The sequence below is a fragment of the Malurus melanocephalus genome, unplaced genomic scaffold (assembly GCF_030028575.1).
Source record: "Malurus melanocephalus ecotype Western Australia unplaced genomic scaffold, MMel_1.1 scaffold_52, whole genome shotgun sequence".
Taxonomy (NCBI): Eukaryota; Metazoa; Chordata; class Aves; order Passeriformes; family Maluridae; genus Malurus; species Malurus melanocephalus.
In genome coordinates, this window is record NW_026623284.1 from 1354528 (window position 1) to 1380261 (window position 25734).

Consider the following 25734-nt stretch of genomic DNA (forward strand, 5'->3'; position numbering starts at 1 on the left):
ATGTGAATTGTATATTTTAGCCTTGTTGCAGAGTTGTTAACCATCTGGCCATATGCTGCCATCATCAATGGATACTTTTAAGGTTCTGGAGTGGCAAAAGTTAATCTTGTCTCAAGTTAGCTTGGGAAATACTTGGAAGAGATTTCTGCAATCAAAGTCCCAGTATTTATTCTGTTGTGACTGCATGTGCTGAATACTCCCATTTAATTCCTAAAGTAAATAATGTTTTTCAGCTTCTTAGCCAATAAATAATGAATACACTGCTGTATTATCCCCTAGCTGTTGCCTTTCAAATCTTGTCATGGTCTTTGTTCTCAAAAAATCAGGAGTGGGCAGAAGCATAAATGTGGCTGTGTGTATTGGGGAAGAAACAGAACAAAGTTGTTTTCAGGTGACTTCTTGATTACTAACCTTAAGTTAAGTCTTAAGTTCTGTTTAAAGGTCCACAATTTCATGACTTCTGCAGACAGGTAGTGACATAAAAGGCTAAAAGTCCTCCAGAAAACTTTAAATGGCCMTTCTAACTATGATGCAGCAAATCTACCGTGGTCAAAATCCCTTTGGTAACATGGAAGGACAGCTGGTCTACCAGGCAGGAGAGAAGCAGGTTTACTGGTTAGAACAAAGACTTTTGGCAGGGATTTTTAAGACGGTGAGGGACTGAAGGTGCTCTCCTTCCATGAGGGTTTTTGTGTCTGGCCTTTGAGGTTTGTGTGTATGTGTGGGGTTCGTGGTGCTGCTGCTGTTGTCATCACTTTCCCAGCACAGCCATAATTTTACCCTCTAGGTAGGGAAGAAATTTGCTGTCAGTACTAATCACTGATACATAMATGGACTGCCTTTTGGAGCTGCCTGGAATTTCAGGATAATGTAGGGCAGTCCTGATATGGCAACGTTCATTTCTGTGCCACATATTCCTGAAAACTGATGCATGTAACAGGTGCAAAGTGCTGAGCCATGTAATAGGTTTTCCCAGCTTCCACAGGAATATTTTAGATAACGTTTTAGGACCTTGAGAACTCAGCATAACAAAAAATGCTCAAAACTCCCACTGCTTCTAACAGCAACATGAGTTCATTCCACACAGGCCGTTTGAAGATAGAAGTTCAGTGACGCATGTTATGTGGTTTTGTGAATGTTTTAGGGTATGTGCATGTGTCTGAAAATACTTGTGTGTGGATTTTTAGCCCTGCTAAWTTTTAAACTCCCCAGAAACTGTGCAGTCCTAGTTTCTTACATATTTTAATCTTCAAATGGCCTTGTACAAAATCTGCTCTGATTACATTCATTATATCTGAAACTTCATTTGAATTAATCTGAATAAAGGCTTCTGCTCCCTTTCTTTAACATATTTTTGCTATAGCTGATTAGATGGGCTGCTTTGTCTTCAAGTTAGCTGCCTTTTGATACCTGATAAAATAAGCTTGCATATTTTTTTTTCTTCCTCACAGACATTTAAATTCATTTAACATGAGAATTTCAAAACATTTGAATGAAAGAATAGTGAAGAAGTGAATCTCTTGTATAGTTCATAATTATTTGTTTTTTCCTGTTGTTTTGATCATCAAGTCTGACATAGCTAGAACTGCTCAAAAATGTAGAGGGAAATGTAAAGAGTGAAAGAACCTAAGTTCTACACGTGTTGAGTTAAATGAGCTAAACTAATAGGAGAGGGGAACAAAGCATGTTTTTTATATTACAGTTAAATTCAGAAGAGAACTTCATTAGTTGTGTTAGTATTCTCAATATCACTAATGGAAAGCTAATGAAAAGCAGTATTGTAAGCAGTAGTCTAAGTAAAACTTTTAAATAATTGCACATTTCTTATACAAAATCTGTTTGACAGGGCAGGTAGATGAGTGATACATATTCTTAGTTGTTTTTTATTTTTTTTTTAATTTCTGCTCTTTCCAAGCAATATGCACTGAAAATACTTTCAAAACAGGACCTTTTGTTCAAAGCTTGTATCTTAGTTACCCACTAGGACTGTTAATTAAAGTTATTTTTTAACAAAACTCCAGGTTGTGCTCGTTATTTGATATTTGCAGTTGCTTCCTGTAGTCTTTTCTTACACAGATAGAGAAGGAAAAAAAGAGACAGACGACCCAGAATTTCTGGTTCTGATGGAAGCATTCAAGACAGCAGAAATATTACAGAATATATTGCACAAATACACTTATCACAGACATGAAGAACRTGGTTCCTGTAAGTTACTATTTATGTTTAGAACTTTATTTTACTGATATAAAACCTGTAAAATCTTACYTCAAATAAGTTCATCTATTTCAAATACATATTAATATTTCACTGACATGAAGCTTATTGTTATAAATATAAAACCACCTTTCAGCAAAATAAATAAAACACCAAAATGRCACAAAAGGAATTCACTTTTACCTCTCTTGAAGCTGAACACAGAAAGAACAAAGCTAGGAGGTATTAGAAATTTAAAGAAACAGTCTTTACATTACATATGCATTTTTTCTACAAATATAAGCATACCTGTTTTATATACAATAATGTGTGGTTGCAGTTTTTGCTTCTGTTTTATATGGTCATACTGCTCCTCAAGTACGCTCACATCCATCTTGGTGAGCTTCTTATCACCATCTGAAACCTGTGGCTCTGAGCTATGAGTCACTGAAAAAATACCAGTCACGTATTTGTAAGCCTTCACCATCTGTTCCAACAAGGAAGAAAAAGTCATGCAGAAGCAGGACATTTCCTTCATTGTGCCAGCAATAAAAGCAGATCAAGTATGAAGCATCTGAAATCTTCTTAAGTGAAGGAGTAATTTCTTCCAAGCACGGTRACTTGTGTCAGGAGTTGCCTGGTCTGCACTGAAGTTGTGGGTGTCAGTCAGGTTGTTTTCATGCCGTGTGCCCAGAGCTCCTGCATACAGAGTTCACGATCAGGACTGGATAGTTGAATTTAATGTTTACTTAAGGTTGTGAGCATATGAACCTTTGCCAAAAAAAACAGCCAAGTACAAATCCCCGTTGAACACAGTCAAGTGCAGAAAAGACTGGGTAATACTGGTTTATTTAGCAATGTTAATTCTTAAAGGCATGCTGTTGTGGAGGCATCCCCAGGCCAGGAGTTTTACCTGGGAAACTTATTGCTATGTTTTTTTCCCCTGTATTTTGTGTCTTCTCACCTTTAACTTTTACCCAGTTACATTCTTGCTGATTCTTCTTGGGGCAGTGGGGTGGGAGGGGAGGGTTCATTGTGCCTTAATACTTTTGTGCTTATTGCTCCCTTTTAAATAATATGTTAAAACTATTCAGGCCTGAGTTCAGAGTAAAAAAAAATATGTGCCAACAACTCTTGGAATTGGGAGGCTGGAGACAGGAACACCTTACTCTGACTCATTCAGGACCTCTGCCTTTCTATAAAATTAAACTACAGAAATAATAATTTTGTTACTGAGAGCTGAGCAAACTTTTTAAGTGCWTGGTAAGATAAATTTTAAAACTTAACGAACTTGTAACAATTTTATCTCATAATGAGGAAAAAAGTTGAAAAACATGTGGCTCTTGATCATATCAGATAAAGCATAAAGCTATGCCTGGACTATGTACTACAAGTTTTTGTCCATCAGGGGCCCAAGAGAGTAGTATGTGAAAAAAAATAATGCAGTTAAACTGTAGTTTTAATACAACTGTGCATCTGCTTGTATTCAAGAAGTGAAACATTTTTGGTAGGAGTTTAAAAGGATTTTCTCAAAACTAATTTGAGTAAACAATCAGGGGTATTTCCCAAGAGCCACTTTGAATGCAAGACTGAGTTTTTATAACAAAATGTCATCCTCCACAGGCAATTTGCATTCTGTGTGGCATAAACYATGCAGAGAAATAAGGCTTGTAAGCCAAACTGCTGATGGAAGGAACAGAGGATTGTCAGACCGGTTGGCTAATAAAGCAGGGTACATTAATTTTTGCTAAAGACAAGGAAGAAAGGTGCTTGGCACAGCTTTGACACGTCCCTCAAGGGTCCCCTGAGCTGGGACTGCCCTGCAGCAGCCCTGAGCACCCACCTGTGCCTTGCAGGATTGGCACAGCCTCTGGGGGATGCTCAGGGATCCACTCTGCTGCTCCCTCCTGGGAGCAAAGCCAGGGCCACTATCTCTGAGGTGAAGAGTCCAGACTGGCCTGGGCAGGGGCTGCAGGCACCGCAGCAGCTGATTCTGATGGAACCTGGGTCATGGGGAGCCAGGCGGGCACTTGTCACAATGGACAATGTGATGTATGGCTGCAGCAAACAGCAGTGGATTCCATGAYAGTGTTTTTTTCTGTTTTTGTGGGCTTGAAGTCCTGGGATACACTTAGAATTGTGAATCTCCTGTGCTGGAAATGTAGGCTCTGATGGGTCGGTGCACACATCTTCAGATGCAGTATCCTCCACCAAGCACTACAGAAGTCACAGAATCACAGAATATCCTGAGCTGGAAGGAACCCACAGGATCATCAAGCCTAAAGTGAGTGGTCCATACAGGGATCAAACCCACAAACTTRATGTTATTAGCACCATGGTCTAAMCAGCTGAGTTAAARCCAGTGGAACTGYAGAGAAGATTAATGCTTTGAAGTTACCTTGAGTGGAAAGAAGATGGTCATTTCTCTTAGAAATGGGTAACACTCCAATCACTTTGACAACAGGCTTTTATTTATCCATTCGTCTGTTTCCAAGATAGCTTGTGAAGGCATGGTTTATTTCTCTGTCTGAGAAGAGTTTGTGTCTAGAAGCACATAAACCACAGCTGTTAGATTGTCAATAACCACTCACCTTTGAAAACTTGCACYGGTTTGTGGTGTCCTTGTGGCACAAGAGAAGTTCATATAATCATGGAATGTTAAGGKGCCTTAGAGTTCATCTTGTCCCAGTCCCCCTGCCATGGGCTGGGATGCTTCCCACTAGACCAGGTTGCTCGAGGCATTGTCCAATCTGGCCTTGAACAATGCCAGGGCTGGGATATCTACAACCTCTCTGGGCARCCTGTTCCAGTGTCTCACCACCCTCACAGAATAGGATTTCTTTCTATTACCGAGCCTAAATTTTCCCTMTTTCAATTTGTAYCCATTACTGCTKGTCCTGTCAGTGCCAATGCTCATGAAGAGTCCCCTTGCGGCTTTCCTGCAGGCTCCCTTCAGATACAGAAAGGTTGGTATGAGGTCTCCACTCAACCTTCTCTTCACCCAGCGAGATGTTAAACTCTCTCTATAAAAACCAATTGTGCTACCACAGTAACATCTGTATAGTTGAAATGCTTACATCTCCTCTGTGTATACACTGTTTTATGAGCAGAAAGATGTGTTACACTCTGGTGAGGAAGGCATGCTGTTAGATGGTTAAARGAACTGAGTAATTAAATCCAACTTTTGTTTTCTAACAAAATACCAGGGATAGTCAGGAAGCAACACAAGGTTATTACAAAATTTCTACATAAGAAACAGATGCCATTTCCTAAGACCCATTACAACAACAAGAGAAATGAGCAGAAGYTTTATTCATTGATTAAAAAAATAAAGATATTAAAGATTMTATAGTCAGGATCTTCTRTGGCTAATAAAATAGTAGACCCTCAACAGGTTGGTCTGTGTAACTAGAAAGACTACTTTGTTATTTTAAGTTTCAGTAAAGTTTTGACTWGATTTTAGGTGTTACAGAATGTCCTCATTGTGAGATGTATAATCMAAGCCTCCTTGCTGCTTCAGAARTTCTGGGCCCTTTCCTATTTGGGAAAGGRTAAAAGTTCAGTTTGTTGCAGKCTGGTGTGCATTTTGTGGCAGAAATCTGCTGATGTGCCCATAGTGCTGTAGGGACTGATTTCAGAAGAGGCTTTTGGCAGGAGCTTGAAATATTGCAGCCGTTCTCTTCTCTGAGACTGTTCAACACGTGTGAACTTCCCASTTGCCTGAGCTCAGACAGTTCACTTGTTCCTTCCTGTTCCTTGGGTTGCATCACCTGATTGACTGAATCAGCCTGACATTCTGCAGATCTTGGGAATCCCTCTGGAAGTTCTGTTCTGCAGGTGACAGGACTCTAGGTATGCAGTGCACAGGGTTCTGGGAAGGCTCAGCAGGCTCACAGTCTAAGTGTGCTGTAGCTGACTTGTTAATAATTACTCCTGCCTTCCCAATATGTTTGTGTCTCACAGTTGTGTTACCTGCCTCAACTGCAGTCCTTTCCTGCCTTAGCCAGAGAGAGAACGGTAAACACAACACTCTCTCAGACACTGTGGTTATTCTTCAAATTGGCTTTTCTCTACTCTAGAAAAAGCATGTGTCATGTTAGAATTGTTCTGATGTATTGTGGCTTTCTTAGATCTACTTTGATATTCTGCCTTCAGCAGTGACAAACACCTGGTGCTCTGTAGCAAGCAATGCCTCAGTTGCCTTGTTTGTCCGGTGTTCTGAGTTGTTGTCACATGGAGTCTGCCTCTGGACCTTCAGGCAGTTGGTTTATACATTGGGACACGAGATTTAATTAACCTCATTACAGTTTGAGCTGGCATTCAATACAAACATTATTAATGGTCATAAAAGTTACCCAACCTTTTTAAAATTCCAGTCACACTGTTTGACTCTCTGACCTCCTGCAAAAGTGTCTTGTGCAGCCTGCCTGTGTGTGGCAAAAGGGATTACCAGGATAACATCCTTGAACCTGAAATGTATGCTCTGTCTTCAGAGATGTGAGCTTCACTTTTCATTAGAAGAGCATATAATGTGTGACGAGTTTGTATCTGATCAGAAATTGTATTAATTAATTGTACTGTGCCATTCCCTCAGGAYCATGGAAAAGCCATCACATGGAGTTACGTGACTGGTTTACACAAGGCAGTCCCTTCCCAAGGTGTTGCACAGGTAAGCAACACAAYCACAAACTGGATAAAGGAGCAGGTACCCGGTGAAATGAAGGGAATGGGTCCAGGTGGAACAGCAGGCTGGTGGAACTGGGAACAGGAATAACTCAGCCAATCCCATACACATGGCAGTTTGTTCGCTTTTYGGGAAAAGCTTGTGAACAGAGAGTCTTCATAGAATTAAGGCTGGAATAGACCTTTAAGATCAGCAAGTCAGCCCAGCGCTAACACAGTCACCGTTAAACCATGTTTTCAAGTGCCCTATCCCAAGTATTTTTTGAACACTTCCGGGATGGTGACTCCACYACTTCCATGGGCAGCCTGTTTCAGTGCTTGATAACCCTTTCAATGAAAAAAAAAAATTCCTTATATCCAATCTGAAGCTCTCCTGGTGCAATGTGAGGCCATTTCCTCTCATCCTGTCACTTGTTACCCAGGAGAGGAGACCGACCCCACCTCACTGCGACCTCCTTTCAGGGAGTTGTAGAGAGTGGGAAGGTCCCCTCTGAGCCTCTTTTTCTCCAGACTGAGCCCCTGCAGCTCTCTCAGCTGCTTTTTATCAGACCTGTGCTCAGGACCCTGCACCAGTTGTGTTGCTCTTCTCTGGACACAMTCCAGCACCTCAATGTCTTTCTTGTTGTGGCGGGCCCAGAACTGAACAGGATTTGAGATTCAATTKATTCAGTCTCTAGAGGTGTGTGTGGGTTTGTGTGTTTGTGAAGGTASACTGTGCTATCAAGACATGTCTATGTGTCTGTATATATATAAACACACATGGATATGTAGGTGTGTGTTTTGTGAAAAATTTTCAACCAGGATATGATTAATAAAATGAATTGCAGTTCTAATCTGCATGACATCAGAAAGCACATGAGTTTAATTGTGATTTTGATGTGTAGTGAGCTGGTGTAGCTAATCCTTACTATGCCACTGGGATAAACCTGAGAATGGATTACCCATGGGTTCTGTTTTTATATCACAGTGGAACAACTTCCTTTGTACCCCTAGCCTGGTAAGGCATTACTAACAAATAAAAACAAATCTCTATTGTCATACATGCACACCAACGTGCCATTTCTTTTAAAATCAGTCAATCAATCTTTAAATCGAGTTGCCTGGAGCTCCAGAGCCCTGTACACTTTCCCAGTACGCAGCAGGTGGCACTATTGGAGTGGCGTGGCGGTGTTAGCCTGAGTCTGAAACATTCGGGGGTCCATGTGGGCTGTAGTTTGCTGAGGAATATAAGCAGCCAAGCCATTTTCTAGCACTGGCACACGTATCTCTGAAAAGCACTATGGGGTCTGAAAATTTATTGCCATGATTAGGTTTGTGTCAAAACTTGTTCTTTCTTTAATTGAACAAACTCCTGATCAAAACATCTTCTGAGTGGTTTTCACTCGATTATCCACTGAAGTCTGAAATACCCTATTTCCCTTAAGTCTTTTCTTTCATCACAATGGAACCAATTCTTCATTTCCTCGAGGCAAAAAAAAAAAAAAAAATTGAGAATACTTCATAGTCCAAAAGCAATGGCTTTTAGAACTTGAATAGATGTTTACTGCCCTTGACCTTGGCTGCAAAATCTCATTTAAAAAGATGCAACTAATTTTATCTCATACTAATTAATTTGTGTGTAGTAAATTAGTTTTTTATTAAAAAATTGTTTGGAGGACCTTTTAGGAATAATTGTTGATTTAAAGATAATTAAAATTGCTCATAATGTTAACTGACTGAATGCACTTTCTGTAACACTGGGTTTTACTGCACACCTGAGACCAGAGGTATATTATTCATGATATTCGTGTGCTGAATTAYAGACATGCTTAACACTGTTCATGGACATTAAAAAGACAGAATACAAATATCTGTAAATTTTAACTGGTGCTGGAAAGGAAAATCAAAGTTACAAAGTTACAGATAATCCCTTTCTCTAGCTTTCTATAGTGCTTTTAAAATYTTTATTTAAGAGCAGTCTTGAAGTGTAAGAAAGTGACTGTTTTATTGTAAAAAAATGTAATAACAAAAAGAAAGGGAGAAACAAGGTGGCTGCTATTATTTGGGTTCTAGACACTATTAGTAGAATCAATAGTAACTGTTTGCTTTTTGGTGAGATTTTTGATAAGAGCACACACATTTCTATTGTTTGAAAGCACAACCTTAAAGCATGCCCCARTTATTACGGGGTGTTGTGAGTCGAGCACAGGACTTTCTGATAGTGCCTGATGATTTCTGGTGCTCTCTGCATGTCCTTGCCAGTCGGGGTGAAGGGTTCTACGATGGAAGTGTTCAAGATTATCTCAAGATGTTTCCTCTGATCTGATCTTTCATGTGCTTTCAGACTTAAAGGGTTCAAGGGAGGGACCAGCTGTCCTTCATGTCCCTCTGAAGGTTTGGTGAGCTTGYGTTATATGTAGTTCATCTTCACATTTTCTTGACAGGATTCTAATCAACCCTTTTATTTCTTGTGTCTTTATGAAAAAATAATTAAGTCGTGTGTGTGCACCAAATATCTCTGATCCTACACTCTGCCTGGGTTTTTCTAAAGGCTTAAATCAAGCACACCAAGTTAGCACTGAGGGTTTCATATCCAGCATCTTGTGCTTTACATGCTTTTGCCAAGAAAGGTTGGACCAGTTGATCCTTGAGGCCCCTTCCAACCTGCTATCCTGTGCTTCTATGATTTAGCATTCACTTATCTGACTGTGTAGGTGTTAGGAGCTTGGTGCTATCCAGTTTCCTTTGCACAACCACATTCTTTGATTTTTTTTTTTTTTCTTTTTGTGGATGGTTAATGTGACAGACGTTACTGGATTCCTGTAGGTCAAGTTCAGTTGTGCTGCATGTGAGGAGTTAAATGCAGCAGATGTTCTGTGGTTTTTGTGCCTGAAATAAGAAGCATTTAAAAACCCCTCTTCTTTTGTCTTTACTTGCTGAAAATTAAATAATAGTCCTGTGGTGTGTTAGTTGCTACAAAAAGTAAACTAAAGTGCTGAAATTTGCTTTGTGAGAAGGCTGCTCCCTCTGTTGGTTGTCTCATTGTTAGGACTGGAATCTCTCTTGTGCAAACTATCAGCCTCCAAACCTGAGGGTTAAGAGTTGTTCATTTTGCAGCTCTGCTATCATTGGCCACCGAGAACTTCTGAAATTCCCTTTTGGGAGCAATAATGTGCAGAGGCAAGTCTATGAAGAAACTGAATGTATTTACCAGTACGAGATTTTAAACAAATGAACACTTGGCATCTTCCATCATAGTTTCCCTGGCCTCCTATTCTATGCCAACTATTTCTCTGTCTGTTTCCTATGCATGGAGATATGAAGGTTTCAGTTCTGGGAGGTGACAACAGCCRGTGGTTATTTGTTCTTTCAAAAGATATAAGAGACATACACAAATCAGTGGGAATTTCAAGCAGGATCTAAACCAAATTGGATAACTTTTCTGCCTAGATTTTTGCACCTGAAAACTACAGCATTTTGATTCACTCTTGATTGGAAAAAGATTTTTGGTCCTTGCAGGATGGTGCTGAAAAGTGCAAGGTTTGTCYCTTATTAGTTTTCAATTCAGGCATTGTTTGAGTAGGAATGAGTTTATCTGTGATTGCTTTTAATCAATAAAATGTACTTATCTGTAAGTGGAGTTTGATAAGAATCAAGTACAGCATGAAAGAACTGGTTAATCTGTTGTTAATGAAAAGTTTTATCTGCATGACACCATCTTGCTTCTGAGATGTTTGCTTTTGAGCATTAGAACACAAACCACTTTGGTATTCATCTTCAACAAAATCTGCTGGGTGCATAACTTAACTTTAATAAGCTTTGCAAATGTCTGTAGTTAGGATAGCCCTCCAAAGAGGATGGTTAAGTACTATTATTATTGTGAGAATGAACATGGACTTGAAGTCTGTGCAGAGGAGGAAAGTATCCTAAAAACAATTTGTTATTCAGAAGCATCCTTTACTTTTCTTCCATGCAGAAATCTCATGAGGAATTTGTACTGCACTCCATAATCACTGGTAGCTTAATTGAGTTGAGGAAATTACATCTGTAAAACTAGAGTATGTAAAACCAGATACAATTCCACAGCGGCTGATTCAGTACCCACTGAAGTCAAAACATCTTCTGCTGAATTCCATAAAAGCAAAATTGGAAGATTTTATGTACATGATTAAATAAAAGCTGCAAATTGACCAATACCTATGAAACTGATCATATAGCTGAGATTGTGTAGTTGAGACATTTAAATTCTTTTCTTGTACACATTGTTTGTGTGCTAGTGTGTGCTTTTATATGGAATCCTGCACCAATTCTTCATGGGCTCTCTGTAAAGTGAGAGGTTAATGCAGTAGCACACCTGGCATTTTGAATATGCACATGTCAAAAAATTAAATCAGCCAGTAAGTTTGTGGAATAATTACTACACTTAAATAATGTTTTTAGTCTCTGTGTAACAACTGTGCTCTGGGCTTCCTCTTGTGGGACTCATTCACAGGGATTTTGCTGGATCTTTGTACATTTCTTCATAGAATCACAGAGTGGGTCAGATTGGAAGGGAACATAGTGGGTCATCTGGTCCAATAYCCCTGCTCAGSGGTTGTCCTAGAGCACATTGCACAGAATTGTATTGAGTTGATTCTGGAATATCTGCAGTGAGGGAGACTCCRCAACTCCACAACTTCTCTGGGCAGTCTGTTCCAGTGAGCAGTAAAGTTCTTCCTCATATTCAGGTTGAGTYGGTAAAAAAACAGCCACCTCAATCCATTGCATTTAAACATCGAGTTCTTCTTCTTACAGAGTGAATAATGAGACTTTAAACTGCATTTGGAGGTATGGACAAATGTAATGGCAACCACAAGATCATGTGCAAGAATGACTTCAACAGATAAGCRCAGATTTAGGGAAAGGAAAACTTTTTTGGTGTTATAATTAGGTCTCAATAAAAAGAACAGAAAACTTCATCTTTTAATTTATGGTACTGTGGTATTTTATATTCTCAGTACTTGGTTAAACATCGCTGGAGATTTTGTGATAAGAGTACTTGCAATGCTAAGTAGAATGGGAATGACCTTTAGAATGTTGCCATTGTTCAGATATTGTTACAGCAGGTAGGTCTAGTGCTCAGGCTGGGATTTTTTTTTTTCTTTTTTTAACGTGATGTGTTAATGTGTTATTGTTGTGTTACTTGGAGCTTAGCATGGTGAACATCTCCCACCTCATTAGCAGCAGTGCATGTGACTCAGGTTACTTGGCAAAAGGGTTGTCTTGTATCTGACCCAGCTTACTATGTTTCATGTTTCTGAGGCTAATTAAAGAGCTAATTAAAGGTTTCTTATTGGGAAAGGATAATTGTGCCAGCAGGCTTAACAATGCTTGTACTAACCCGGGCTGCTGTGGTTTATTGCATGTTCATAACTTACGTCTGTATGTGCASTGACTCTTACCTGTCCCTTTGCTTCTGCTGGGCCCACCTATGCTGATGTACCAATGTGCAATTCCTCCCTGGGGCTTGGAAATACATGGCTGCCCTGCTACTTTAAATAACTGGTTAGGTGCCCAAAACCTTCCRCTGAAAGCAGAAGGATTGGTAACTTTGTAGTTGCCCATGGGCTTCCTGTGAAGGTGTGAGTCCTTCCACATCCCATTAAATTATGTAGCTGGCATAAATCAGGTTAGCTGGACTGCTGTCAATACAGTCATCCTAATTTATATCAAAGGTCTGGTCTATCTGCTCTCTAGCTTGGCATGTCTCAGATGAAGTGATGATAATGAAGCCTGGGATTTAGGCTATCACTGTTTTCGAAGGAGTTCCCCGGTGCAAAGCTGAGGAGTGCAGTTAAATCTAAGTTCAAATCAGGGTGCAGCTGAGATCAGAGGCAGGTTTTGATGCTGGAAGTGTGAATAAAAAGTGAAAAGTCTCAGTATGTAGGGWTGTGGAATACAGTTAATTTATGTTTTGCAATGAATTGATATAAATGTGCAGTTGCAGTTAACTTGACAGTGGGGGAAGAAAAAGTAGTTTTAATTGGCATCCTGGTTGTAACTTATCTAAACAGCCAAGGGCCTCAGAGAGAATGGAAGTATTGCTTCTCATCAGGTCAGAAACTAGTTAATAGGAAAAGGGGAATAAAGTTGCTTTTCCCTTTGCTCTGCTCCATGTGTCTTGAGTGATTAATCTGTGCTTTGCCTCAAGCTGTTAATCTGCAGTGGTGACATTTCAATTATAAACGGCATTTTGTCCATCCCCTCTGGAAATTCTGGATTTGTCAGTGCTAAAACATCAGCGGTACATGAATGCAACTTCACTGATAAATGCACAGCTAAACCTTCTTTCCTTTCAAGAAACGTTTTGGAGGCTATGGCAATATCTGACAAGCATGAATTTGAGTGCAGAAAGAACAGCAGCAATGTACATTTTCCACACACAAACAATAAATTTGAGAGAATGCTAGCTTGATGGGCAACAGAGTGAGTGAGTAAGGCCCTGATTCTCCAAACTTTCTTCCTTTCTTTTGAGAAACGTGRACAGTGAAAGTAACAACAACATTCCCGCTTTGTCCTTCAGTGAATTCTCCTACAGACTTGTCTCACTGCCTTATTCCTAACTTAAGGAGATCTGATGATACAAGGGTGGTTATTTCAGCCCCCAACTTTTCTATGCTGTTTAAATCAAATTTCTTGTTATTTGAGAGTATTTGGACCTGATTGCTGAAGAATGACTGATCCTTACATTCTCATAAGATTGCTTTATTTATGTACAAACTCTGGTTTCCTTTCCACTAGCCAATCCTTCCTTTAAAAAAAAAAATAAAATCCACTAATTTGTCTTTTTCTGAAGTTATTAATCATTCTTGCATCTCGCTTCAGCRCAGACTTTTGTTTCTTCTCATTTTTTAAAACTATTTTGAAAATTTCAACACTTCAAGCCTCAGCCTTTGAATCTATCATTGTTTACAGGGACTATGCACCAGTGAAAGGGCTGAGCAAGCCTCTCCTTTCTGGCTCTGCAGTCGCATTCTGTATTAATAAAAAACCCAGCCTCTATGTGTTACTTGATCCTTTGTTTTCTGGTATAAATTACACCGAGGAAACAGTTCTTGGTAACATTTYAAAAACATTATTTCCTTCACAGCCTCTGGTTAAGTGAGACCTTTGTTCAGGACAGGTTCATCCAGCATGAGCTCTTCAGAGGCAGGGAAATTCCACCACTGCCTGGTGGCCATTGTTCTAAAGGTTGTTCTTCGCAGAATAACTACAAATATTTAAAATATAAACCTGTGGGTGTTACAGCAGAATAAGTACAAATATTAAAAATATAAGCCTGTGGGCTTTGAGAAATCACTGTRTGTATTTTTAAATGCTCAGTCTATAACAAAATTTCATAGTATTTTATAATTAGAATTGCAGAATGTTCTGAGTTGGAAGAGACCCACAAAAATCATCAAGTGCAACTCTTAAGTGAATGGCTCATACAGGGATCAAAGCCACAACCTTGACGTTATTAGCACCAYGCTCTGACCAACTGAGCTATCTCAAAATAAGTGTCTGTACTGTAAGACCAGTTTAAGATCCTGGACATGCAAAACCTATTTGACTTCATTARGGCTCTGCTGAGATACTGCCTTGATTGGAGAGTGGGAATATATTTTAGATGAGTTTTCTTTTGATTAAGGAATACCGCTTTGCTTGCTGCATGCTATGCAGATAATACAAAACCCTAAAACCTCCCAAGCCTCCCAAGTGAAAAAAGGCAAACTAGAAAACAATGCTTCAACTGAAGCAACAATACTGTATTTTTTTTTTTTAATGGAATACTATGTGTTTGTGCTGGTTAGATATATCACAACGAGGCTGGCACATAGCAATGGGATATTAAAATTTAATTAATTCCTTGGGAATGTGGCTTGAGTTTGGTTKTTTCGATTTGTTTCCGGTTTCCCGATGGTTCCTGCAGGGCAGCTCTGGCGTTCTCTCACCAGCCTGGGCACTGACGCTGGGGATCCCTGTGAATGGGTGCTCGTTATTGGTGCTCTGCTGCCCTGTGCACAGCCCAGCCATGGTGCACCCCACCAACACATCACCCACCATCCCATCATCCTGATACTGATCCTTTCAAGATTTGAATAAGGGTTTGTGTCAAACTTTGCAGTTTTTTTTATTTTTTTTTTATTTTTTTTTATTCAGTTGCTAGCCAGTCGCTGTAGCTGGACAGTTATGATTAAGCTATTGCATTGTGAATTCCCTATGCTTGGCTAATCTGTTGTTTTAAGGAAAAGGGGAGACAGTCCCAAGATGAATGGGCTGTCTGGACAAGAGCCATCAAGAGTGAATTCAACAGAACTGAGCAGTAACTGGGAGAAAAGTGATTCWGGGAGAGGGCGATTGTGAGCACTGACTCATGGACCACCTACTCAAAACGGRCCCCAGATTCAAATGCAGGGAAAAGCAATGTAATTTGTAACYAATGAAAGCTGACGCCTTTGTTCGCTAAAATGTATAAACAGCGTAAAGTTTTATGATCTGGTTACTACCCAGCTCCCTACTTGGCACAAACTGGAGTAAAGCACAGCATCACCTCTCCCCGATGTGTGAATTGGGGCTGCGCGCCGGGAACGAGCCTGTGTTCGGTAMAACGATCCCATCCTAGCATCACCCACCACCGCATCACCCCTGAGCTGTCCCCGGGCCCTCCATTCGAGGGATGGCGAGGGCTGGTCCCTCTCCCTGCTCCCTGAGCACTCATTAACCGCGGTGCTGCCGCTCCGCAGGGCCGGGCCGGCTGCTCCTGCCCGGGGAGGCCGGGCCAGCAGAGCCGCCCCCTTGGCGGTCCGTGCCCCGGCTCCCGGAGAGGGCGAGGGCCGCGCCGTGCCATGGCCGCTCCCTGCTACCTGGGCTGGGATTTCAGCACGCAGCAGGTACCGCGCCGCCTCCCCCGCCCCTCCTCTCCCTCCCTCGGCCGGGCGGGGGCTCGGGGGCCRCCCTGGCTCCGGCGTGCCCTGCCCGCCGCGGGGCTGCGCTGCCCGGGAGCGCTCGGAACGCGGGCGGGCTCGGAACGCGGGGGATGCAGGGGCTGCCCCGCCGTGCCCCGCCGGGATGCGGGGATGAGYTGGGCGCTGCCCCGCCGCCACCGCGGCCGCCGTGCTAGAACGGGGCCAGGCCTTCCTCCTCTCCGCCGCTTCCGTCCCCTCCCCGCGCCTTCCGTGCCCGCTTTCCTCCTCCCAGCGGCGGMTTAGCCGTGCGGGGCTCCTCCCGGTCCCCGGGGCTGCATGGAGCGGCGCGGTGCTCTCTGCCCGGGGCTCGCAGCCTGACACGGCTGATGCCGAATTATTCACGGAGTGGCGGAATCACACAATCTTTAGGGCTGGATTGGCCAGAGGGGTTGTGGAGTCACCCTCAGTGGAGATAATAAATGTCGGGACACAATCCTGTGCCATGTGCTTTGGGACACAATMCTGTGCCATGTGCTTTGGGACGAACATTCTAAAGCAGAGAGGTTGGACCGGATGATCCACTGCGGTCCTTCCAAACCTGACCGATTCTGTGACTGTGGAAGGGACTTCTGGAGATCATCCAATCCAACCCTCCGGCCAAGGCAGGGTCACATGGAACAGGTGACACAGGAAYGTGTCCAGGTGGGTTTGGAATGTCTCCAGAGAGAGAGACTCCACACCTTCCCTGGGCATCCTGTTCCAGTGCTCTTCTACGGTCAATGTATCAAAGTTCTTCCTCATTTTGAAGTGGAACTTCCTCTGTTTTAGCTTATGGCAGCAATAATTCCCAGCACTTCGTGTTTTTTAAGGATATCCGTGGGCCACAGGCACTGCATGTACCTGATTGTTCTCATGTCCCCTACACCTTCCTAAATGCACCTTTCATCCCTTTCTGTCTGCCCCATCTGAAGCAGTGGGACGTGTGTCCGAATGTGTCCTGCTTCCCCATCCTGCAAGGGGCGGGTTAAATCCTGGAAAGGGGTGCTGTGGCCCTTCTCTTTATGTAGGCTGCCTGAAGACCCCCCTGCCTGCTGCTAGAGGAGCTGGGATTTGCTCCCAAACCCAGCTTCCCGGTGTGCTTGTGTGAATCAAGACTGTGAACCTGGATCCTCAGGCTGCTGCTTGAAATTCTGATTTGTCGGCATGCTGGGTATTGCTGTGCTGCAAATAGAAACTCTGCCCAAGTTGTGCAGAGGCCTGAATATGTTAAAAATAGTTGTTCAAGCATAAATCACCATTATGGTTGTGCTGAAGTTTGGGAGCTTGAAAAGACACATCCAGGTTAGGTTGATCAAGTGTTTTCACGAGGACATGCTACAAGCAGAGAGCCAATTAGGCTGCAGTGGGTCAGAGCCATTTTTAAGCTAGTGCAGATTGGTAATGAGTTGTGCCAGGGCATAGATAATGGCCCTACASCACTATGGTAAAAATGGGGATGGCCTTGTTATTTGAATGCAGCTCCTTGAGATTATTTAGTCTTTGTAGGATTTTTTTTTTTTTATCAGTTCCTTTAGCAGCAGTTTGCACTCTTTCCTTGTTGAAATAGGCACAGAATGTGAGCTACTTTCTTGCTTTTCTTCTCAGCTCTTACTGTCTTTCTTCAAAACTAGGTGAACTTAGGTGAAGTCAGATGAGGAAATGTTGTGGTACCCTTCTACCTTCTACCTTCTAGGTGCTCACAAGAAGGCTCAGCTTTATGGAATTGGGGGTGTTGCTTTCTGTTGCAGTAGCTCCAAATACACTTGTGTAATGCCCTCTGAGCTTTGCCAAATGGGGAGAGTTTGATTTTCTCACCATCTGGGGAGCAGGGAAACTGTTCAAGGTACCCTAAACGGTTTGTAAGGTTCGTTAGCAAGACAGGAAAAAAAAAGGAGATAAACAAGAAGGCGTGGGGCACCTTTAATCTAAGATACTGTATTCTTCCGAGAAATCGGAAAAATAGCTACAATGATGCAAGCAATGAACCTGGTAACATAGTTGCTGTTCTTAAGCACATGCCTGCAGCTCTATCTTGTGTGTTAGAGGAGAAAGAAAACGGGGAGAGGAAATACAAGCAAACCCCCATATTGCTGAAATAAGTGACATGCTGGAAATTCACATAATAACTTGTTTAATGTAAAATTAAAACTTTCAGTGAGTTGTATGGATTGGAGTGATTTTTTTTTTTTTTTCGATTTTGTCTGTGGGAATTAAATTATTATAAATGAGTTATCAGAGCTATTCAATTATTGCTAGATTTTGCTAACATCCTGTTTTATATCTTCTAGTTGAAAGTCATTGCTATTGATGAACAGCTGAGGGTCATTTATGAGGATAATGTTCATTTTGATAAGGACCTWCCGGAATTTAAGTAAGGYTTTTTRTATTTTAYATTTTGTTTGGATAATTAATKTAAAGCTTTGGAGATTGGGATGATGGGACTGTTGCCCTTTTTAGTCTCACTGATATGTATGGAGGTGTGGAAAAAGGTTATGACATGTTCCTGTTTCCTGCTTGGCACTTGGCAAGGGTAGTGCATGCTRTTGCCTTCCTTTCATGCAAATCTGATGAGCTCCCAACAGGAAATAAATTAAGAAAAATATACCCCAAAATATTATGTATAAATAAACCCTTTTTTTTTCTTTTGATACATCAGACTTGTGGACATGACTGGATGGGATGCTCTCAGAACAGCAAGTAAATTACGTGAGGAGAACATCTAAAAGGCATTTGGAAACAAAATCAGTTGCTCAAATCTCACAATAAGATACAGAATGGCAGTATTTGTTTGCTTAAGCAATAGACTAGAATTGMCAAATATCATCCTCCAATCACAAGTTTAAATGAAATTCATCTRTGTACGTGATGGTTTAAGAGCAAAAATTGAACTTCATGTTTGAGGTTCAAGACACTAACCGTGGCAGAAATAACTGTGAATTACAYGGAGCCAATGAGCATTATCAGCAATGGAGTCTACCAGAGATCTTACTTCAGGGGTTTTCCTTGAAAGTCTCTTACTTTGCAATTGGGTCAAACATGTCACCTCCTTTCTCATGTTCCAAACACCAATCCTTGCTCCTAACATAAAAGCATCRCAAATTCTCTTTGGTCATTAATAAACTTGAAGAAAGTTTTTCTTGGCAGGGAAAAAAAAAAGCCACATTTACTAAAAGAAAACCCTGTTTTTCTGTAGGACTCAAGGTGGAGTCTATATTCACAGTGACAGACTGACAGTCACTTCGCCAGTTCTCATGTGGGTCAAGGTATGAACAAGCTTTATATGGTTCAGCTTCTTCCTTGCTGTTACAGAAATGAAAGTTTATTCTGAGCGAAAGTGGAGCTCATCACTCAAATCAACACAGTCCTTTTRCTTATGTTCTGTTTCTTTGAAGTGTTGTTCCATGTCTTTGGTATGCAAATAGTAGAGCTATCAACAAACATAGTAGAAGTTGCTAACATTTTGATGGGTTTTTTGTTTGTTTCTTCACTCCCTACTATTACAGCATTCTGTGTGTGAGAAATCCCTTCCTGAATTTCCCTCGTTTGAAAAAAGACTGTTGTTTTTCTCCTTATACACAAATGGGGCAGCTGTCACTTTGCCTAGCTTAAATCTGTGTTTTTGTAGCATCCAGGTTACTTAAACTATTTTTTTTGAGAGTGAGCTTTGCTTACCAATTGATGTTGCAACTTGTAAGTGGTGAAAGGTCAATTTATTCACTGATTCCCAGTAACTTTGACTCATGTTTGTTTTGAAGTACAGCAGTTTTTCTATTTTAAAATAAGGCCTTCCTTATTTCTGTGCAGATTCTGCAACACTTATGCTCACATRATACTATTTAAATTTGTCTTACTAGATGAATTTGAATAGCTAAAATATTTGAAAGGACGCAGAAACCCCAGCTGGTGATCCACAATAGCTGACAAAAGTTTGGTAAATTGGCTTGCAGTTGGTTTTTTGAACCATAATGAAGAGGCACAGTTGCAATTATTAAATTAATAATATGATCATATAGGTATATGGTGTTTCTTTGGAAGTCTTGCGGTGCTCCATTTGTCAGGAGAGTCTGGGAAGTGGTGATCTAAATTAAACTATTTAAAGATAGATTAATTTTTAGCTTTAAACTTCAGGAAAATGTGTCAAGAACAAAATTTASCTGGGTGCTTGGAGTGCTAAAATAATTTGATTTGGCCTTCTGTTAAAGCATCTGTGAATTTGGTAACACTGGGGGCAGTGGTATTGAGGTTCCCTAATGTCTTGTAGGATGGGGTACAGGGCATACCCCACTAAGATTTCATATGTTTCCAAAAAAGATAATCCTGCTTTGTGTCTGGCACTCTTAAAAGTGCTTCTTAATGAATTGGAATTCTTTAATTCTTGCCTCTTATTTAGGATTCAAAGAATGGATCTTTGTGATTCAGCTTCTTGAAAGATCTCATTTTTCCCCTGCATGATTCAACTTTTCTTTTATGTATTCTCACTTAATAAAGTAATTTATGCAGATTTTTGAGAAGTCCATAGTCATTAGCTAATTTTTCATTATCTGCCAATGAACTCTTATCAGTGATGACATGAATTTACTGTTTAATTCCAGATTGTGAGTATGCATAATTTGATAGCTCGTTACTGTCATTCCTGATTCTGTTTGTTTTTGYAGGCTCTGGATATGATCTTGGAAAAGATGAAGTCTTCAGGCTTTAACTTCTCTCAAGTCAGAGCTTTGTCTGGTGCTGGCCAGGTTAGTTGGTAAAGAAAAGTTCAGTTTTACTGCATTTTTTTGATAGAGTGTAAGGTAGAGTGATAAATTTAAACAATTTTATGGTAAAAAACTGMGATTGCATAAAGTAAGATCAAAGCTTCTGTATAAGTATCCATTCCTCAGGGGAACTTGACACCTGAAGCACACCAGGCAATCACTAGAAGATTGTGGGAGTGGAGGATGAGGTTTGCAGTGCCATTGTTTAGACCAGCATAGTGCAGAACTGCTTGGCTTCCTGTTTTTTTAATTCCTTGTGCATTTTGAATTTCAGCAGATCCAGGTGCTTGTGGAAAAGGGGATAGAAAAACAGGCAAGGAGCACAGTTTGCTAAAATTATCACAGTAACATCCTACTGAACACTATTTTCTGTAGGCTAGGATAAGAGTTTGCCGAGGAACAACAAAATCTAAATAATGGGAGTCTTCGATGCAGAAATGACAGAAGTGCTACTGTGATTTAGCCTGTAGTGCATAGAGCCTTTTTAAAATTATTTTTCATTTATAAAACCCACCCTGATGTTTAGTCACTTAGCCAGCTCACCTCCTAGTACTCCGATGAATCAACAAAGGCTTTTGTAATTTTCACAGATAATATTCAGGGCGAGGACAATGCCAAAGCAATAGCTAATTCTAACATGAGAGCTTTAGGTTATTCATCTTGATGTATCTGGGACTAATTAATCAAAACTCCTGCTTTTATCTGCATGTTTCATTGATTGCAGTTGGAACTCTGAGTGAAATGTCTGAAAATCAGAGCTGATATCAAGGCTCTRCTGTGAATTCTTCAGTGGAACAGAAGTTAGGGACTGCCAAGTAACCCCACCTCACTCAAGTGGGAAAAAGATTTCCAGGCTGCCCATATTCCCTTTATTTTGCCCACCCTCCAAAAAGGTGGGAGGCTTGTAACTGATGGATCAGGGGGGGCTTTGCTGAAATATCACAGAACTAATTCTTGACTGGAGCCCTGGCTCCGGCTCAAAGAGCACTCAAAGAAGTCCCTAATGCCATTAGTAGTATAATAATAAMTCCCACTAGAGGTTTCTGTAGTTCAAAATAATATTCTGCTTTGCTCAGTCTTGAAGAGGTTTTTGTGAGATGCTTAATTTGAAAAGGGGCATTTTAGGGCCYCAGTTTGGAGGGAGTTCTCTTGTTCCTGAGAGTGTGAGATCAGGATGTGAACTCGRCAGCTTGGGAGGGCATTCCCAACTCCTGTTTCTGTATTTCCTACAGCAACATGGGAGTGTGTACTGGAAAAAAGGAAGCATCCAGATTTTAAAGAATGCATCATCCAAACTGCCTTTACATCAATCACTAAAGGTAAGGTGCACAAAAACTGTGAAAGGAGATCTACACTATCCTTTTTCTGATCCTTACCCTTYGCTTTTCTCCTTCCTCTTGTTTGGCTGGGCTGCAAGCCCCTGCAGCATAAATGGAATGTAGCAGTTATTCCTTCAGTTGCAGGGCTTTYGACATTTCATTTTCTCCTGAATGACACTATGTGCTGCTTTAAAAGCTTACAGTGCCAGTGGGCGCCCCAGAATCTTTCTGTGTCAGAGTAACAGCCTGTTTGTTCTTCTAGAAATTGTTATACTTTGTAAACAATCTGTAAATACTGTAAATTTACATTTTTAATGTAAACAATCTGTAAGTACTGTAAATTTACATTTTTAATACATTTGTATTAACAAAAATTTGTGGTGAAAAAGACTGTTGTACCTGAGTTTCCTTGCCATGCTTGTTATTTCATAAGAAAAAAAAATATAAAAAAAGGACCACTTTGCACTTAGCTCTGAAAGGATGGGTGTGTAATGATGTGTGGACTTAAAATCCTAACCAAGTACCATATTGAACCTGAACATTTTGTATGAACATAGAATTGGCAAGCTTTTATTTAAAAAAGATATTTCTTGCTTCAGGGTCAGAAAAGGACAGTTGTATCTTGAAAGGGAGACTTTTCTGTAACTGATGTGTTAAATCATTAGTTTTGGAACAGTCACATCAGTGCAAAACTCATGAAAATGGCATTAAAATGCTGGAATAAATGCTGTATTAAGCCTCAATTGTATTTCCAAATGGTTATGTCATGCATWAAGGAGAAATGTGTTAGCAGAGCTGTGGGAAGACAATCTGATGGTTTGCAGAGGAGTTCCAAAAGGGACTGAGGCTTTAGGGACCAGAGGATGCACTGAGACATCGTGCTGTAGGGTCTGTGAAGTGACAGCAGAAAATGTYTGCTATTGCTCCAGCAGGGACTTGTCAGAGGTCAGATTTACCAGTAAAGGGTGTTGTTCATTGCAGGGCTGTTTCTCAGTCAGTGACAGTCCCATCTGGATGGATTCCAGCACAGCCTCCCAGTGCAGAGCGCTGGAGAAAGCCCTGGGGGGAGCCCAGCAGCTGGCGAGCATCACTGGCTCCCGGGCCTATGAGGTAAGGACTGGACTGGGGAGAAAACCCTGGTGACAGAACAGCTCTGTCACTACACACTGCAGCAGGTGACCATCACCAGTCACTGTGAAAGACACAGCTCTTGAAGAAACTCCAACATACTATGCTTTACATTAGTCCCACAAAGGAAGATACAGAAATTTCACAGTGAAATTAACCCAACACTGAAAATTTTGCTCCAGGAGGCAGTCAGAGCGAGCATTTGGCCAGTGGTTCCCAGATACAGTATTTGGTGGCCATGCTTAAAGTCTCAGGGCCTGGCCCTGGGAGCATTGTGTGTGACAGCATTTCTATTGGGATGGCAGTCCACTTTGTGTTACAGTTTTATTTAGGGTGAATCCATCCACCTCTATGTGGATCACTGCTCCAGGTTACTTTTACAATTAAAAGATTGGCCTTTTAATTTCCCCTGGAGGCTAAGAAGCAGCTGTTGACCTAAGAGAAGTTGTTCAGAAGTTTGGGACACTGTCAGAGATACAGTCACTTGTCTCCCTTCCTGACACTTCACTCCTTGTAGCTGTGACAATGAGTTATGGAGTGGGAGCAGGGCTGCCCTACAGACATCTGAGCACTGTTGGTTAAACAGAACATGCTGTTGGTTCAACAGAACAAGGCTTTAACCTCCCAGTCTGGTGGTTCTGGTTTTTTGATTTCATGGCCAGTGTCGAAATGAGATTTTGCATACCACTAACTGTTTATTTTTCACTTGTTAAATGCTAAGGTTTCAGTGTTAAAAAGGTTCTTTATTATTTGACTTAATACGTGGATGAAAAATAAATATTCTTACAGCTGTTTTTARCCTGTGCTGGATTTGCTGCTTTGAGTAGGAAACTGCCTGCTTTGCTCTCCATTCACCTGCCTCACAGGCAGRTACATGGATTGTGTAGCTTAAACCTTTTCAAGGATTTGAAGGCAGCATTTGAATTGTGCTGGTTCCTGTGCACGGAATAAGTGTGATTCATTCCATTGAACTGTCATTTCTGAAATGTAAATTATGGATAGTAATGCTTTTCCACATGCCTTTTTTTCGAAAGGTGAACAAAATTCTCATAATGAGACTATGTGTTATACCCTGTTTAGTGCAGATTGCCTGCTGTGCACTGACTTTCATCATGCATCAGGCAAATTAAATATCCAAAGTGCAATGTTCTGAACTCATTACACAGAGTTAATGATTATTGACTCCATTTAGGGTTTGTGTTTCTAAGCATTTGCATTTCTTTCTCAGCGTTTTACAGGAAACCAGATAGCAAAGATTTACAGCCAGAATCCTGAGGTCTACAAGCAAACTGAGGTTGGCTTACCTTCAATTGCCTTATTGGAAAACATGGTTGAAAATCTTTTGAAATGAATCTTGTGCTGATGTTTTTACAGACTTTTTTTTTTGCTAAAGATTGCTTTGATTCTTGTGTTTGAATTTAAGATGGAACTGAAATTTTTATTATTTCATTTGTTAATTTTGTTAAATTATTAGCAGTTAGGCAGATAGAAGTCAAACATCAGTTCTATTTTGGGTGTTACATTTCTCAAGCTGGTGAATAGAGCTTTAAACTGACATTGCTGGGGGAGGTGAACCTCAATCCATYCCACTCCTGCCAGTTTGGTGCCAGTGCCAGAAGGAGATGCCAGAGCTTGGAGAGGGAGGTGCCCTTCAGGAGGGCACCTGAAGGACAATAGCAGTCAGTAAAGTCACCTTGACTGGGGGCCCAGCTTAAATATCTCTGTGCAAACTCACGTGGCAYGGGGAATAAACAAGAGGAGTCAGAGAAATGCACGTGCCTGCAGGGTTATGATCCATGGAGATGTGGTGGGTTGGCTCCTGGGTGCTGGAATGGAAGGATACAGGCTCTCCTAAGCTGGTTAATATTGAAGGCTCACCTCTTCCAAGCTCTGAAGCCATGCATCCTAACAAAGAGTTAGTCAGGCAAAACCACCAGGCGCCCATGTGGGTGAACAAGGAGCTCCTGGCCAAACTCCAGAGGGTGGAGGTAAGGGCAGTAGGCTGGAAGGAATACAGAGAGGTTGTCTGAGCAGCCAGGGATCAGGTTAGGGAAGCTGAAGCCCTGAGAAAATGAAATCTGGCCAGGRACATCAAGGGCAACAAGAAAAGCTTTTCTAGGTACATTGGTGATAAAAGGAAGACTTTGAAAATTGTAGGCCCTTTCCAAAAAGAAATGGGAGACCTGGTTAGGCAGGCTTTGRAGGAGGTCAGGTGCTCAATGACTTTTTTGCCTCCAGTCACACCACCTGGGCCACAGCAGGCAAAGACAGGGGCTGGAACAATCAACAACTGCCCAGTGCAGGAGAAGATCACATTCAGGACCATCTAAGGAACCTGAAGGCACACAAGTCCATGGGACCTGATGAGATACTTCCACAGGTCCTGAGGGAACTGGTGGATGAAGTTGTTTAGCCACTATCCATCATGTTTGAGAAGTCATGGCAGGCTGGTGAAGTTCCCACTGACTGGAAAAGGGCAAACACAGACCCCATTTTTACAAAGGGAAATAAGGAAGAACCACAGACCAGTCAGTCTCATCTCCTGGCCTATCAAGGTCATGGAGCAGACCCTCTGTGAGACTGTGCTGAGACATATGGGACATTCAGAGGTGATGGAGACAGACAGCGTGACTTCACTGAGGGCAAATCATGCCTGAAAAATTGTGTGCCTGCTGTGATCGGGTTACAGAGTTGGGGGATGAGGGAAGAACA

At 41.3% G+C, this 25734-nt stretch overlaps 2 protein-coding genes across 3 annotated transcripts in view; one reads left to right on the plus strand and one right to left on the minus strand.

Moving 5' to 3' along the window:
- Nucleotides 1–2731, minus strand: part of LOC130573139 (uncharacterized) — a 5539-nt gene extending 2808 nt beyond the window's left edge. The window contains 1 exon segment of the mRNA XM_057365371.1: nucleotides 2503–2731. Coding sequence (XP_057221354.1) covers nucleotides 2503–2731 — 229 coding nt within the window.
- Nucleotides 2732–15629: 12898 nt separating this feature from the next.
- XYLB (xylulokinase) overlaps nucleotides 15630–25734 on the plus strand; it is an 81109-nt gene continuing 71004 nt past the window's right edge. The window contains exons 1-7 of one of the 2 annotated variants that reach the window (XM_057365406.1): nucleotides 15630–15767; nucleotides 18110–18192; nucleotides 19015–19084; nucleotides 20477–20557; nucleotides 21808–21894; nucleotides 22876–23004; nucleotides 24251–24316. In XM_057365406.1, the coding sequence (XP_057221389.1) occupies nucleotides 15723–15767; nucleotides 18110–18192; nucleotides 19015–19084; nucleotides 20477–20557; nucleotides 21808–21894; nucleotides 22876–23004; nucleotides 24251–24316 (561 nt within the window). In that variant the 5' untranslated portion in view covers nucleotides 15630–15722. Of the gene's footprint in view, nucleotides 15768–18109; nucleotides 18193–19014; nucleotides 19085–19707; nucleotides 19753–20476; nucleotides 20558–21807; nucleotides 21895–22875; nucleotides 23005–24250; nucleotides 24317–25734 lie in introns of those variants that run through there. The other variant, XM_057365407.1, reaches the window with a different exon arrangement.